The sequence below is a fragment of the Hemitrygon akajei genome, chromosome 11, assembly GCF_048418815.1.
Source record: "Hemitrygon akajei chromosome 11, sHemAka1.3, whole genome shotgun sequence".
Taxonomy (NCBI): Eukaryota; Metazoa; Chordata; class Chondrichthyes; order Myliobatiformes; family Dasyatidae; genus Hemitrygon; species Hemitrygon akajei.
Window position 1 is genome coordinate 167323831 of NC_133134.1, and position 17546 is coordinate 167341376.

The 17546-nt window shown below is 44.9% G+C and overlaps 1 protein-coding gene and 1 long non-coding RNA gene across 2 annotated transcripts in view; one reads left to right on the forward strand and one right to left on the reverse strand.

Moving 5' to 3' along the window:
• asip1 (agouti signaling protein 1) overlaps positions 1 to 9964 on the forward strand; it is a 49736-nt gene extending 39772 nt beyond the window's left edge. Inside the window, exon 4 of the mRNA XM_073062182.1 lies at positions 9436 to 9964. Coding sequence (XP_072918283.1) covers positions 9436 to 9627 — 192 coding nt within the window. The 3' untranslated portion in view covers positions 9628 to 9964. The remainder of the gene's footprint in view (positions 1 to 9435) is intronic.
• LOC140736252 (uncharacterized) overlaps positions 1 to 17546 on the reverse strand; it is a 50432-nt gene that overhangs the window by 2541 nt on the left and 30345 nt on the right. The window contains exon 3 of the long non-coding RNA XR_012100912.1: positions 16898 to 17048. This is a non-coding gene — a long non-coding RNA (uncharacterized lncRNA). The remainder of the gene's footprint in view (positions 1 to 16897; positions 17049 to 17546) is intronic.

Genomic DNA, 17546 nt, shown 5'->3' on the forward strand with positions numbered 1-17546 from the left:
TATCTCTAGCCAGAGGGTGGTGAATCTGTGGAAATCATTGTCATAGATGGCTGTGGGGGCTAAGTCATTGGATGTATTTAAAACAGCAATTCATAGTTACTTAATTAGTAATGACATCAAATGTTACAGGAGAAGTCAGGAGAATAGGAGAGAGAAAATAAATCAGCCATGGAATGGTGGGGCACACAGTGGGCTGAATGGCATAATTCAGCTCCTATGTCTTACGATCTTATGGACCTTCATCTCTCAGCAACAAAGTTCAAAGTAAATTTATTATCAAGGTACATATATGCCACCACATCCAACCCTGAGATTCATTTAACATAAGAACATAAGAAATAGAAGCAGGAGTAGGCTATCTGGCCCATTGAGCCTGCTCGGCCATTCAATATGATCATGGCTGATCTGCCCATGGACTCATCCCAACCTACCTGCCTTTTCCCCATAACCTTTAATTCCCCTACTATGCAAAAATCTATCCAACCTTGTTTTAAATATATTTACTGAGGTAGCCTCCACTGCTTCATTGGGCAGATAATTCCACAGATTCACCACTCTCTGGGAAAATCAGTTCCTCCTCATCTCTGTCCTAAATCTACTCCCCCAAATCTTGAGGCTATGTCCCCTAGTTCTAGTCTCGCCTACCAGTGGAAACAATTTTCCTGTCTCTATCTTTTCTCTCTCTTCCATAATTTTATATGTTTCTATAAGATCCCCTCTCATTCTTCCATATTCCAGCAAATTCCAGTGAGTACAGTCCCACGAAACTCAATCTCTCTTCATAGTCTAGCCCCCTCATCTCTGGAATCAACCTGGTGAACCTCCTCTGCACTGCCTCCAAAGCCAGTATATTCTTCCTCAAGTAAGACCAGAACTTCATACAGTACTCCAGGTGCAGCCTCACCAGTACCCTGTATAGTTGCAGCATAACATCCCTGCTCTTAAAGTCAATCCCGCTAGCATTGAAGGCCAACATTCCATATGCCTTCTTGAGAGCTTGCTGCACCTTTTGTAATTCATGCACAAGCACTCCCAAATCCCTCTGCACAGCAGCATGCTGCAATTTTTTTACCATTTAAATAATAATCTTCCTTTCAAAGTGCATGACCTCACATTTACCAATGTTGTACTCCATCTGCCAGACCCTTAGCCTCTCACATAACCTATCTATATCTCTCTGCAGACTCTTTGTATCTTCTGCATAATTTGCTTTTGCACTCAATTTAGTGTCATCAGCAAACTTAGATACGCTATACTTGGTCCCCTCTTTCAGATTGTTAATGTATATCATGAATAGTTTCGGGCCCAACATCAACCCCTGTGGCACACCACTCACCACTGATTGCCAACCAGAGTAACACCCATGTTTCCCAACTCTCTGCATTCTATTGGTTAACCAATCCTCTATCACCTCCAATTCTATGCATCATTATCTTATGGATAAGTCTTTTATGCGGCATCTTATCGAACACCTTCTGGAAATCCAAGTAAATAATGTCCATCTGTTCCCCTCTATCCACTGCGCTCATTATATCCTCAAAGAACTCCAGTCAGTTTGTCAAACAGGACCTGCCTTTGCTGAATCCATGCTGTACCTGCCTGATGGATCCATTTCTTTCCAGATGCCTCGCTATTTCTTCTTTAATGTTAGCTTCAAGCATTTTCCCAACTACAGATGTTAAACTAACTGGCCTATAGTTACCTGCCTTTTGCCTACATCCTTTTTTGAACAGTGGCATGACGTTTGCCGTCTTCAAATCTATCGGGACCTGCCCAGAGTCCAGAGAATTTTGGTAAATCATCACCAAAGCCTTCACTATAACTTCTGCCATTTCTTTCAGTACCCTGGGATGCATTCCATCAGGACCAGGGGACTTATCTATCATCAGGCCAACACTACCTTTTTAGTGATAACTATTGTATCGAGGTCCTCACCTCCCATCGCATCCATAACATTTCTCTTTGGCATGTTAGACATGTCCTCCACCGTGAAGACTTACACAAAATAGTCATTCAAAGCCTCAGCCATTTCCCCATTACCCAATATCAATTCCCCCTTCTCGTTCTCCAAGAGACCTACGTTCACTTCAGCTACCCTTTTCCTCTATATATATAATAAAATCTCTTATTATCTATTTTTTATATTTTGTGCTAGTTTATTTTCATAATCTATCTTACCTCTTTATTGCTTGCTTTACGGTTCTTTGTTGCTTTTTAAAGTTTTCCCAATATTCCAGTTTCCCACTATTCAGTGACTTTGTACACATGAGCTTTTAGTTTGATGCCTTCTATTATTTCTTTAGTTATCCAATGCTGGCTATCCCCACCCTTACTGTCCTTACTTTTAACTGTAATATACTTTGTTGAGCACCATGAAAAATCTCTTTGAAAGTCTTCTACTATTCCTCAACCATCCCACCCTATAGCCTGTGTTCCCAGTCTGCACTAGCCAAATTCTCCCTCATTCCATTGTAGTCTCCATTGTTTAGGCATAATACACTGGCTTTAGATTGAATTATTGCACCCTCCATTTGTATGAGAAACTCAACCATAGAGGGATCACTTTTTCCAAGAGGATCCCTAACTACAAGATCACGAATTTTACCTGTCTCATTGCACAGGTCCAGATCTAAGGTAGCATGTTCCCTTGTAGGTTCAGTAACATGCTGTTCAAGAAAGCCTTCATGGATGCATTCTATGAAGTCCTCTTCAAGACTGCTTCGACCAACTTGATTCACCCAATCTATGTGCAAGTCAAAGGCCCCCACGATAACTGCTGTTCCATTCTTATATGCTTCAGATATTTCTCTTTTTATTGCCTGTGCCACTGAAATGTTATTATTTGGAGGCCATTAGACAACTCCCACCAGTGATTTTTTTCCCTTTACTATTCCGAATCTCTAACCACGGTCTGCTCCTTAGATCTTATATCATCTCTCACTATCTCCCTAATCTCATCTTTAATTAAGAGCGCTACCCCACCTCTCTTACCTTCCTGCCTATCCTTCTGCATTACTTGATACCCTTGGACATTTAATTACCAATCTTCTCCACCCTACAACCATGTTTCTGTAATTGCCACTAAATAATACCCCTTTGTACAGATTTGTGCCACAAGTTCACTGGCCTTGGTTCAAATACTACAGGCATTCTAATAATGTGCCCTTACACTCATTGTGCTTTTAAAATTTTGTAATCTTTCTCTTTTACACTTGACTTTTCCTCACTCCACTCCTACATTTCTCTTTTTTATCTTTTGTTTTTTCTTTATCTTTATCCACATTTTTCTCTTTTACTTTATCCATACCTCTCCAATCTGTTGAACCCACCCCCCTACTATTCAGTTTAGTGCCCTATCCACAGCCCTAGTTATGTGATTCACTAGGATCCAGGTCTCATCATGGTTCAGGTGGAGCCCGTTCCATTGGTGCAGCTCCCTCCTTCTCCAATACTGGTGCCAATTTCCCATGAATTCAAACCCACTTCTCTCACACCAACCCTTGAGCCACATGTTTAACTCTCTAATCTTCTTGACCCTATGCCAATTTGCATGTGGCTCAGGTAGCAATCCAGAGATTACCACCTTTTTGGTTCTGCTTTTTAATTTAGTCCCTAGCTGCTCAAATTCCCTCAGCAGAACCTCTTTGCTCATTCTACCTATGTCATTGTTACGCACATGGACCACAACAAGGGGACCGTTCTCCTCCCAGTGCAAGTTCCTCTGCAGATCAGATAAGATGTCCTGAACCCGGGCACCAGGCAGGCAACACAACCTTCGGGATGCTCTTTCCTTCTGACTGAGAGCTCTGAATATTCCCCTGACTAAACTATCCCCAATTACCACTATATTTCTCTTCTCTCCCCCCTCTTCAATCGCTCATGAACTATCATGCCACAGTTAGTCTGCTCATCCTTCCTACAGCCCTCACTCTCATCCACACAGGGAGCAAGAATCTCAGACCTGTTGGACAAGCTCATCCAGCACTGTCTATTAGAGTCCTCACCCACAGTCACACCCTCTTGTCCCTGATCACAGACTGAATTTGAGTCAGCTAATCTAATGGGTGTGACTACATCCTGAAACAGAGTCACAAACAAGAGAAAATCTACAGATGCTGATACAGGAGTAACACACACAAAATGCTGGAGGAACTCAGCAGGCCAGGCAGCATCAATGGAAAAAAGTACAGTCCATGTTTCGGGCTGAAACCCTTTGGCAGGACTGGAGATTAAAGCTGAGGAGGAGATTTGAAAGGTGGGGGAGGGAAGAGAGGAACGCCAGGCAATAGCTGAAACTTGGAGGGGGAGGGATGAAGCAAAGAGCTAGGAAGTTGATTGGTGAAAGAGACAGAAGGCCATGGAAGAAAGAAGAAAGCGAGGGAGGGGAAGAGGAGCACCAGAGGGAGGCGATGGGCGGGCAAGGCGATAACATGAGAGAGGGAAAGGGGATGGGAAATGGTGAAGGGGGGATGGAGGCATTACTGGAAGTTTGAGAAATCGATGTTCATGCCATCAGGTTGGAAGCTAGCTAAACAGTAGGCTACCCTGCCAGAACAAGCAGAATATCCCAGTGGCCACCCATTTTAATTCCCCTTCCCATTCCCATTCCATTATGTCCACCCATGGCCTCCTCCACTGTTGGGATAAGGCCACACTTAGGTTGGAGGATCACTTTATATTCCAACAATGAAATACAATAAAATCAATGAAAAACTACAGACAAACAAAGATTGATAGCAACCAATGTGCAAAAGAAGACAAACTATGCAAATACACAAAAAACAAATGCTGGTTGAGCACCTCTTATTCAAAAATCCAAAATCCGAAAACCTCCAAAATGTGGAATTTTTTTGAGTGCTGACATGATCCCACAAATGGAAAATTCTACAAGGCACTGGGAAGGTTCTTTTACTCGAAGCACAGCATCGTAGGTGGAGACTGAACAGCTGATTCGGGTATTCTCCCAATGCTGCTGTGCTGCTTTTCTTACTCTGCACACATTATATTTTTATTATATTTGTAATGGCTTCTCTGTAATGTTAACTGCTGAGATAATGGTTTTTCTGTAGCAGCGATGTCTGGGTTATAACTACTGATAACGGGTGGCTAACCAATGGGGAGAGATGTTATTCTTTCTTGTATGTCTGGGAGTGGGGTTTTTCGCGGGCTTTTGGTCGCAGAGAGTGAAGAGGAAGGACGAGTGCGAAGAATGCTTGGTGATCACCAGACGGCGCGTATGGGAATTCGAGGGTCCAGAGGTCGGTGACGTTTAGGCAGAGGTCATTTATGGAAGAATACCTAAGGCGTGTGCTCCAACGATTTTTGTGCACCAACTATTTAATAAAAGTGGAGGCTTTTTCTTTTATATTTTGTTTCTCTACTAACCACCTGTAAAGGGGGTTTCTTCTTTTTTCTTTGTTACTGTGTATGTAATCAAAATGGCTTCTTTGTTTTGTTAAAAGCAGGAATGCTTCTTTGTTGTGAGAGAGTGCTGGAAGCTTGTTAGGGTTAAAATTTACTGATAACGAGAATTGTATTCCTTTGTAAACCAATTGGGATTAATGTTGTTCTTTCTTCTGAGTCTGTAAGCTATTGTTGGCGGGCTTTTGGGGAGATCGGCGCGAGGGGTTGAGAGAGAGAGGACGCAATGCTGTAAATTGGGCGAGGAACGGACCCCAAGGGGGTTCCAAGGCCAGGAGGTACTCCGAGGAGAGGAGATAAAGCTAGATGTGCTTGGTTGACCACTTCGGGTGGTCCTAAGCTGCGAGTCGAGGAGTTCGGAAGGGATCGAATGGTGGCCAGAAGACTTCAGTAATTGAGCTCCAATGGTTGTGCATGAAGTGGTTTGGACTTTGATAAGTTTGGCGCCTTTTCTTTATTGTTTTTCCTTCATATATACTGTATCGTTATTAATCACTTAGTTATAGTAACCTTTATAAATTGTACTCATTTAATCGCATATGGTGTACTGTCTGTTTTTGGGTGAGGCGGGGACATCACACAGCATCCACACCAGCTGATTACCCAGTTTGGCGGGGCCGAAGGCTGCTCCCCTTAGACGAGAATGAGCTGAGCGAGCCTGAGGCGACCCAGGGGGTTACACACCTAACAAAGTAAGAGGTATAAAGTGTAATCATTTAATCACATAATGTGTACTGTCTGATATTTTGCATTGGGGGTACATTACACATCATCCACCCAAACTTGAATACCCTGTTTGGCAGGGGCAAAAGCTGATTCCTCTAGACGAACGTGAGCGGCAGGGCAGGTGGGCTAATTATTAATGGATTGTAATAATTTTTACTGTTAAGTACATGTGTGATGTGCAAGACAAAGGTTGCTTACAGGTAGCACATAAATTCAGAATTGGGAATGATATGATGTCAAACATTCATTGACTGTCCACCTGGGCAGTCAAAGTTGTGATAGCTTATCTTTCTGGTGGTTCAATGTACATATTATTGTTTCATGCACAGACTATTAAAACTATTATATAAAATTACCTTCCGGTTATATGTATAAGCTATTCTGCACTGTGCAAAAGTCTTAAGCACATGTACAGTGTCTATAAGAAGTATTCACCACCCGCCTTGGAAGTTTTCATGGTTTATTGTTTTGCAACATTGTATCACAATGGATTTAATTTGGCTTTTTTGACACAGATCAACAGAAAGACTCTTTCATGTCAAAGAGAAAACAGATATCTACAAAATGATCTAAATTAATTACAGATATAAAACACAAAATAATTGATTGTATATGTCACACCAATTTGACACACCAAATCATAATTGGTGCAGCTAATTGATTTTAGAAGTTACATAATTAGTTAAATGGAGATCACTGTGTGCCATCAAGGTGATTCCATTGATTGTAGTAAAAATGCACCTGAATCTGGAAGGTCCAACTACACCATGAAGGCAAAAGAACACACCAAGCAACTCCATGCAAAGGGTATTGAAAAGCATGAGTCAGGAGAAAATTTCCATTTCACTTCATATCCCTTGGAGTACAGTTATCAATCATCAATAAATGGAAAGAATATGACACAGTTGTAAATCTGCCGTCCTCAGAAACTGAGTAACCGTGCAAGAAGGGGACCAGTGAGGGAGACCACCAAGAGACCTATGACAGCTGTGGAGAAGTTACAAGCTTCAGTGGTTGAGATGGAAGAGACTGTATATATAACAAAAGTCGCCTGGGTGCTTCACTAGTCACAGTTTTATGGGAGAGAGAAAAAGAAAAGCCACTGTTGAAAAAAAACCTCAAATGAAAGCTGAGCTAGAGATTGCCAGAAGGAATGTGGGGAACTCTGAAGTCAGTTGGAAGAAGGTTTTATGGTCTGATGAAACCAAAATTAAGCTTTTCTGACCATCTGTCACGGTCCCTTCTGGCAATCGCCCACCTGGCTATTCTCCTCAGGAATTGGGCCTCAATCACCTCATTTAGTTCCCAATCATTCACAGGTTCCACTAACTACAAACACCTACTTTCCATCAGCAAATACAGTATAAAAATCCTGTGACCACAACAAGGAGTTGCCAGTTCGTTGGTTGACTCATGTACGAGCAATCTCGTTCCATGGTTCTTAGGACTATCAGTTCTAAGTCTAGCATCGTTCCTGAATTCTCCACTAAAACCAAGACTCTGAGTAAAGACTCCCTTGGCACCAATTCTGTGCTTGCTACGACCATAATGCCTCCCTACTCGGCCTCCGCACCCATGTTCAGCACTTGGGTTTGTTCCACCGCCATGTCCTTGTAACACCATCAGACTGAACGCTATGTTTAGCATAAGTCAGACACTACACATCATCAAAAATACACCATCACTGGTGAAGCATGGTGGTGGCTGCATCAGTCTGTGGAGATGCTTCATTGCAGCAGGCCCTGGAAGGCTTGTGAATGTAGAGGATATAATTAATGCAGCAAAATACAAGGAAGTCCTGGAGGAAAACCTGATGCAGTCTGCAAGAGAACTGTGACTTGAGAGAAGAATTGTTTTCCAGCAAGACGATGACCCCAAGCATAAAGCCAAAGTTACATAAGCCATTCAGCTGGAAAACACCCAAGTTAATGTCCTGGAGAGGACAAGTCAGAGCCCAGACCTCAATTCAATTGAGAATTTGTGGCTGGACTTGAAAAAGACTGTCTACTCACAATTCCCATGCAATCTGACAGAGCTTGAGCAGTTTCGTAAAGAAGAATGAGAAAAAATTGTAGAGTCCAGATATGCAAAGCTGATAGAGACCAATCCACACAGACTCAAGGCTGTAATTGCTGCCAAAGGTGCATCTACTGAATACTGAAGGTTGTGAGTAATTATGCCATCAATTATTTTGTGTTTAATAATCAAAATAAATCTAGACCAATTTGTAGAAATTTGTTTTCACTTTGACACAAGAGTCTTTTCTATTGATCAGCGTCAAAAAAGCCAAATTAAATCCACTGTGATTCAATATTTGCAAACAATAAAATATGAAAACTTCCAAGGGGATGAAAACTTTTTATAGGCACTGTATATAGCTAGTAGTAATTTTATGTATTACACTGCACTGCTACCTCAACAAAAAAAAAAACAAATTTCATGACATGTTGGTGATGAAAAACCTGATTCTTATATGGGTGTCTATTGTGGACTGAGAATGGGAAGGAGGTAGGGAGAAGGGAATCAAGCTTGGGAAAAGGAGAAGGAGCGTGAAGCACCACACAGACATTCTGTAATGGTCAATAAACCAACTGTTTGGAACTAAATGACATTGCCTGGTGTCTCAAAGCTGGATGCGTCTACATCTCTGGCACTCCCTGCCCCTGGCACTCCTTCTCTGCCACCTCTCCTGCGCCCCTCCCACACCCCTCCTGTACCTCTCCTGCACCCCTCCCATGGCACTCCATCCTTGCCATTCCCAACATCCTTTGCTCCCGCTAGATTTACAAACTTGCTCTCTGCTTCATGTTGGCAAATACAGTACTGTGCAAAAGTCTTAGGCACCCTAGTTATATATTACATGCCTGAGACCTTTGCACAGTACTGTATATGTAATATGAATGGATTTTGTGTTTAGAATTGGGTCCCATCCCCAAGCTATTTCATTATATAGATGCAAATATTCTAAAGTCTGAAATCCAAAACACTTCCAGCCATTTTGCATAAGAGATGTTCAATCTGTTAAAATTAATTAATTAATTAATTGATTGATTAACAATTAATACCTAGAAGTTGTAGAGTCCTCGATAGTGAGGCTGTATGTTGTAGAATCAGCTCAGTGTTGAGGCAATTGAAGTTATTCACCCAGTTTCAGAAGTTGAAAGGTGATGGTTAGTTAGGAAGAGAGTACATATCAATAATGAAATGATGGCCTTTTCTAAATAACATTTACTAAAGTGATTGGACCATAATCTTCTCAGCATTTTTTTTTTCATTTCCTCAATGCAGGACAATAGAATTCCAGTGGGTCCTAAGATCAAGAAACTAAGACGGTACAATGGGCACTGTGTGCAGCTCTGGGGAGTGTGCCTTCCACCTTCTCCACCATGTTGCAATCCCTGTGCCTTCTGCCACTGTCGTTTCTTCAATACCATCTGCTACTGCCGGAAGCTGAATTCCAAATGCATGGACAGAACATAGGTGGTGAACATATGTATAATTAACACAAGGTTTCAAAAATTTTAGAAGTATACTGTATAATATGCATGCCTTCACTGTAGTTATTGTTGCATTTAATTTTAAGGGTACCAGTAGATTCCAATTAAGAATTATTCTACAATCTACCAATTAATTCTTATAGGACTTGCACCAATCTTTGATATAAGCTAGTTGTAGGGCATTAGAAGTTCGCTAAAGTATTATTTAACTAAAGACTGAGGCATGGAGGAATGTGTGCAGAGGATATTTTCATCACTTTCATCTGCAATGGTGAGTTTTCTTGTGACTTTCTTGAATACACAATAAATTTGCAAACAGATTTGCTTAATGCTTTATTTTGAAGAAAGATCATCAGGCTCTTCATTGGTCGGGGTCGACAATGGACATTATGTCCAAGCTATCGACATAATACGTAAGCCAGGGTATTACCATATGGAGAGCAAGCTGTTGCCCATCCAGCAAACTCCATTTCTCCATGCAGCTGATGAATCCAAAGGAACGTCAGGAACCGATACAGTCGCAGTCAGCATTGAATTCAACATAGGATTGCCATAGGGACTGCAGCTTTGGATTTCTCCTCAGGGTTTACTCCTCCCTCAAGAGAGGGTATAGCCGCAAAGTAATGGAGGTTAGAGATCAGAGTTTTCCTTCTCTGAGTTGAGCTGCCAACAATTTGTGACGAATCCCATCTACCCAAAGTGGCTGGTTTTAAGGCACCAGTTACATGCCTTTGATCGTTCTCATGTCGGTAGAAATGGTTCACTGGGCCTAGCAGCTGAACCACGTGTGAAGGCTAGGAACTGGACTTGGTTGTCAGAGACTACTTGAGATGCACGTCATTGAATCAGTTAATAGGCAGTAGGAGCCTATCCTCACTACCTTTGGCTATAACAGCCTTAAGGAACCTTGAAAAAAGGTGCCTTTAAAAAAAATCAACAAGATGGTGTGAGTATGGAGAGAGTGGGGTGGGGTGGATGACATTTGAAATTTTCTCATTAACATAGAACAAAATGAATTTCAAAATCTATAGTAAGTTTATTATCAAAGTACATATATGTCACAATATACAACCCTAAGATTCATTTTCTTTCAGGCATTCACATTGGAACAAAGAAATGCAATCGAATCAATGAAAAACTACATACAAAGACAGACAAACAAGCAATGTGCAAAAGACAAACTGTGCAAATAAATAAATAAATGCTGAGAACATGAATTGTGGAGTCTTTGAAAGTAAGTCCATAGGTTGTGGGAACAGTTCAACAGTGGGGCAAGTGAAATTGAGTAAAGTTATCTCCTCTGGTTCAGGGGCCTGATGGTTGAGGTGTAATAACTGTTGCTGAACCTCATAGTGCAGGAGCGGAGACTCCTGAACCTCCTTCCCGAAGGCAGCAAACTTTTACCTACAACTCCCCAAAAGCCTGACTTTTTTTTTGTATTGGCAAAACCAGTTTTGAACTGTGCAGGCTAAAACTGCTGGGTCTCAAAAGCAACAAACTTCTACCTGAAAATCATAAATGTGAGAAATCCTGCAGATGCTGAAAATTCAGAGTAATATACACACAATGCTGGAGGAAATCATCAGGTCAAGTAGCATCAATGGAAAGGAATAAACTGTTGACATTTTGGGCTAAAGCCCTTCATCAGAACTGGAAGGAAGGGGGAAGAAGCCAGAATAAGAAGGTGGAGGAGGGGAAGGTGTACAAGCTGGCAGGTGATTGGTGACACCAGATGGGTGTTGTTGGGAATGGGGAGATAAAGTAAGAAGTAGGGAGGTGATAAGTGGAAAAGGACTGAAGAAAGAGGAATCAGAGGAAAGGAGAGTGGACAATGAGAGAATGCAAAAGAGCAGAGTCCAAGGGGAGGTGATAGGCAGGTGAAAAGAGGTAAGAGGGGAGACAGAGTGGTTTGTTTTATTACAGGTTCAACAACTGAAAGTGAGAATGAATTTTGATTAAAGCATGTTCCATTTTCAGAGAAAGACTAACTGGATGAGATGAAGTAATTCTGTAATCAGAAAAACAAATTCAACATATGTTTTGCATTCTGATATAACTGAATCAGAAGAAAAATCATGCTTCTGGTACTGATTAAGATCATTTGAAGTAAACTTTACAGATCATCATCAAAGACCTCATATTTTATTTGGGTGTTTCTGTAATGTTTCTTTTCCATGAGGAGAATGTTATTTAAAGCAGAAGAAGTATCTAATCAGAACTGGTTCCAACAAAGTACACATCATCTGAAGATGCCCTTGCCCTGTTAGGTCATAGAGGTTGAAGTTTGGGAGGCTTTACAAAATAACTGCCTTTTCCAAAAGCTTCCTTTTGGAAAACACTATAGGTCTATTTAAACAAAAACTTCACACAATCTTAATTTAATCAACCAAACTATTTAGCCTCCTCACCCCCCATCTATTATTCCCGCCACAGCACTGCACTGTGAACACTTTAAACCATTGTTTTTTAATGCTGTTTATTTATTTATACATATTTAACCTCAACTGTCATTAGGTTTTTATTCTTTTAATTATATATAATTCCTTATGTATGAAAATAATAAATAAACTACCACCAAAGAACATTTGGCCCGAAATGTGCAGATACCCCAGTGCCTTTAATCAAGATCTACCCAGCACCTCATGTTCAAGTGCAGGCTCCTTCTGCTGTCTTTCTTGGGTAGATCTTGTGTGTGTGTGTTAAAATAAATAGCGCAAAAAAGAGAAAAAAATAGTGAGGTATTGTTCTTGGGTTCAATGTCCATTCAGAACTCTGATGCAGAGAGGAAGAAGCTGTTCCTGAATTGTTGAGCATATGATTTGCACTTAAACGCTCAATGAGGATTTACAAATGCTCCTAAAATATTAGTATTATTTGATTATCTTTTTCAGTATTACTTATTTATGTTATTTTTTATTTATTAATTGCATGATTTGTCCTCATTTGCACATTGGTTGTTTGTCAATCTTTTTTATTTATAGTTTTTCATAAATTCTATTGTAATTCTTTATTTTTCTGTAAGAAAATGAATTTCAAGATAGTATATGGTGATATATACTGTATGTACTTTGATAATAAATTTACTTTGAACCTCAATACAACTTAGTAAAAATTTGTCAAAAACAATCATGGTCATGGATAGAGTCACAGCTTGAAAGGGGACTTCCCCAAGGCAACGATCACTCGTTCAGTAAACAGATTAAAGACAGATCGAAGACAATGATCGCCCATGTCATACAATAGAGCACATAAAGAGGATGATGTTTTCTCACAGATATGATGAGTATGAATCCTAATATTTCTCTTGGGGATTTCTTACACCAACTTAGTATTTTGCTCTGGGTTAGTTAAGGCTATCCAAAACATATCAGGAAGAATATCAATCACTGCAATTTTTGATGGCAGATCCCAAGTAGAATTCAAATAAAATCTCACAAAACAAAAACAAAAATATAGCCTTGCTGCTAGACTGCTTGCATCCATCAATTAGTCAGGCCAAAATTAACAGTAGAAATGACAACAGCATCTGTCTGCCTATAGCCAGCACCAAGTCCGAGGCTCCACACACTAAGCACAATTTCAGGGGTAGCAGGTTAATTCCAATTCTATTAGTAAGGCCAGAATGTGTGCCTACACTTGTGGGCTGCCCCCAGCACATACTTGACTGTGCTTGATGTTAACACAAACAACGTACTTCGCTGTATATTTCAATGAAAATAAACAAATCTGAATATGCCTCTACCACCACCCCAGAAACCCATTACAAATCCAACATCGCAGGCCCATGATGCTCAGTGAGGCAGAATGATGGAAATCAACAAACAGCAAATCAAAAACCTGCAAAACAAACCCCTTTCCACCTACACACATGGACAGTCCCCCCAACCCCTTTCCTCCCCCACACCCACCTACACACAGACGGTCCCCCAGCCCCTTTCCTCCCCCACACCCACGTACACAGGGACAGTCCCCCAACCCCTTTCCTCCCCCACACCCACGTACGTACACACACTGACAATCCCCCAACCCCTTTCCTCCCCCACACCCACCTACACACAGACGGTCCCCCAGCCCCTTTCCTCCCCCACACCCACGTACACAGGGACAGTCCCCCAACCCCTTTCCTCCCCCACACCCACGTACGTACACACACTGACAATCCCCCAACCCCTTTCCTCCCCCACACCCACCTACACACACAGACAGTCCCCCAACCCCTTTCCTCCCCCACACCCACCTACACACACAGACAGTCCCCCCAACCCCTTTCCTCCCCCACACCCACCTACACACACAGACAGTCCCCCCAACCCCTTTCCTCCCCCACACTCACCTACACACACAGACAGTCCCCCCAACCCCTTTCCTCCCCCACACTCACCTACACACACAGACAGTCCCCCAACCCCTTTCCTCCCCCACACCCACCTACGCACACGGACAGTCCCCCAACCCCTTTCCTCCCCCACACCCACCTACACACAGACAGTCCCCCCAACCCCTTTCCTCCCCCACACTCACTTACACACTGACAGTCCCCCAACCCCTTTCCTCCCCCACACCCACCTACGCACACGGACAGTCCCCCAACCCCTTTCCTCCCCCACACCCACCTACACACAGACAGTCCCCCCAACCCCTTTCCTCCCCCACACTCACCTACACACTGACAGTCCCCCAACCCCTTTCCTCCCCCACACCCACCTACGCACACGGACAGTCCCCCCAACCCCTTTCCTCCCCCACACTCACCTACACACTGACAGTCCCCCAACCCCTTTCCTCCCCCACACCCACCTACGCACACGGACAGTCCCCCAACCCCTTTCCTCCCTCACACCCACCTACACACAGATGGTCCCCCACACCCATGTACACACACGGACAGTCCCCCAACCCCTTTCCTCCCCCACACCCACCTACACACAGATGGTCCCCCACACCCATGTACACACACGGACAGTCCCCCAACCCCTTTCCTCCCCCACACCCACCTACACACAGACAGTCCCCCCAACCCCTTTCCTCCCCCACACTCACCTACACACACTGACAGTCCCCCAACCCCTTTCCTCCCCCACACCCACCTACACACAGACAGTCCCCCCAACCCCTTTCCTCCCCCACACCCACCTACACACAGATGGTCCCCCACACCCATGTACACACACGGACAGTCCCCCAACCCCTTTCCTCCCCCACACCCACCTACACACAGACAGTCCCCCCAACCCCTTTCCTCCCCCACACTCACCTACACACACTGACAGTCCCCCAACCCCTTTCCTCCCCCACACCCACCTACGCACACGGACAGTCCCCCAACCCTTCCTCCCCCACACCCACCTACACACACAGACAGTCCCCCAACCCCTTTCCTCCCCCACACCCACCTACACACACTGACAGTCCCCCAACCCCTTTCCTCCCCCACACCCACCTACACACAGACAGTCCCCCAACCCCTTTCCTCCCCCACACTCACCTACACACTGACAGTCCCCCAACCCCTTTCCTCCCCCACACCCACCTACGCACACGGACAGTCCCCCAACCCCTTTCCTCCATCATGCCCACCTACGCACACGGACAGTCCCCCAACCCCTTTCCTCCCCCACACCCACCTACACACAGACAGTCCCCCCAACCCCTTTCCTCCCCCACACCCACCTACACACAGATGGTCCCCCACACCCATGTACACACACTGACAGTCCCCCAACCCCTTTCCTCCCCCACACCCACCTACACACAGATGGTCCCCCACACCCACGTACACACACTGACAGTCCCCCAACCCCTTTCCTCCCCCACACCCACCTACACACAGACAGTCCCCCCAACCCCTTTCCTCCCCCACACTCACCTACACACACTGACAGTCCCCCAACCCCTTTCCTCCCCCACACCCACCTACACACACAGACAGTCCCCCAACCCCTTTCCTCCCCCACACCCACCTACACACACTGACAGTCCCCCAACCCCTTTCCTCCCCCACACCCACCTACACACTGACAGTCCCCCAACCCCTTTCCTCCCCCACACCCACCTACACACACAGACAGTCCCCCCAACCCCTTTCCTCCCCCACACTCACCTACACACACTGACAGTCCCCCAACCCCTTTCCTCCCCCACACCCACCTACACACTGACAGTCCCCCCAACCCCTTTCCTCCCCCACACCCACCTACACACAGATGGTCCCCCACACCCACGTACACACACTGACAGTCCCCCAACCCCTTTCCTCCCCCACACCCACCTACACACAGATGGTCCCCCACACCCACGTACACACACTGACAGTCCCCCAACCCCTTTCCTCCCCCACACCCACCTACACACAGATGGTCCCCCACACCCACGTACACACACTGACAGTCCCCCAACCCCTTTCCTCCCCCACACCCACCTACACACAGATGGTCCCCCACACCCATGTACACACACTGACAGTCCCCCAACCCCTTTCCTCCCCCACACCCACCTACACACAGACAGTCCCCCCAACCCCTTTCCTCCCCCACACTCACCTACACACACTGACAGTCCCCCAACCCCTTTCCTCCCCCACACTCACCTACACACACTGACAGTCCCCCCAACCCCTTTCCTCCCCCACACTCACTACACACACTGACAGTCCCCCAACCCCTTTCCTCCCCCACACCCACCTACACACAGATGGTCCCCCACACCCATGTACACACACTGACAGTCCCCCAACCCCTTTCCTCTCCCACACCCACCTACACACAGACAGTCCCCCCAACCCCTTTCCTCCCCCACACTCACCTACACACACTGACAGTCCCCCAACCCCTTTCCTCCCCCACACCCACCTACACACACTGACAGTCCCCCAACCCCATTCCTCCCCCACACCCACCTACACACTGACAGTCCCCCCAACCCCTTTCCTCCCCCACACCCACCTACACACTGACAGTCCCCCAACCCCTTTCCTCCCTCCCAGTCACTAAAACACACAGACACTCATCCAACCGCACTCCTTCCTCCCTCTCAGCTACACACATGGATAGTCCTGCATCCCCTTTCCTCCCTCCGACCCAACCATACACCCGGACAGTACACCAAACCGTTTACACTCTACTTCCCACTGATACACATGAACAATCCTCCGACCTCTTTCCTCCACCTCACCCACACACACATGGGCAGTCCTCCAATCTCTTTCCTCCCTCCCACCCATACACACATGGACAGTCCTCCAACCCCTTCCCTACCTCCATCCCTCCTACACAGGGACAGTCCTCCTGCCCCAGGACTGCAGTCTTTGGTCATTTGGCTTCAACTTCCTGATTCCCAATCCACCTTCGAGTTTCAATCTTTGGAATCGATCCCGGACCAGCCGATGACAGGACTCTGAACTCCAGCCTGTAAGGATCAAATCTGAAATGAATATGTTGCAAAACTATGTTATTTTCATAATGTTTTCATACACAGAGACACACACTGACTGGCCTCTTTATTAGGTACTGAAGTGCAGCTGTGTGTCTTCTGCAGCTGTAACATATGCACTTCAAGCTTCAACACACACAAAATGCTGGTAGAACACAGCAGGCCAGGCAGCATCTATAGGGAGAAGCGCTGTCGGCTAGTCCTGACGAAGGGTCTCGGCCCGAAACGCCGACAGCGCTTCTCCCTATAGATGCTGCCTAGCCTGCTGTGTTCTACCAGCATTTTGTGTGTTGTTATTGTTTGAATTTCCAGCATCTGCAGATTTCCTCGTGTTTGCACTTCAAGTTTCAATGTGTTGTGCATTCAGAGGTGCTCATTTGCACACCTCTGTTGTAGTGCATGGCTACTTGAGTTACTGTCACTTTCCTGTCAGTCTGAACCAATCTGGCCATTCTCCTCTGACCTCTCTCATTA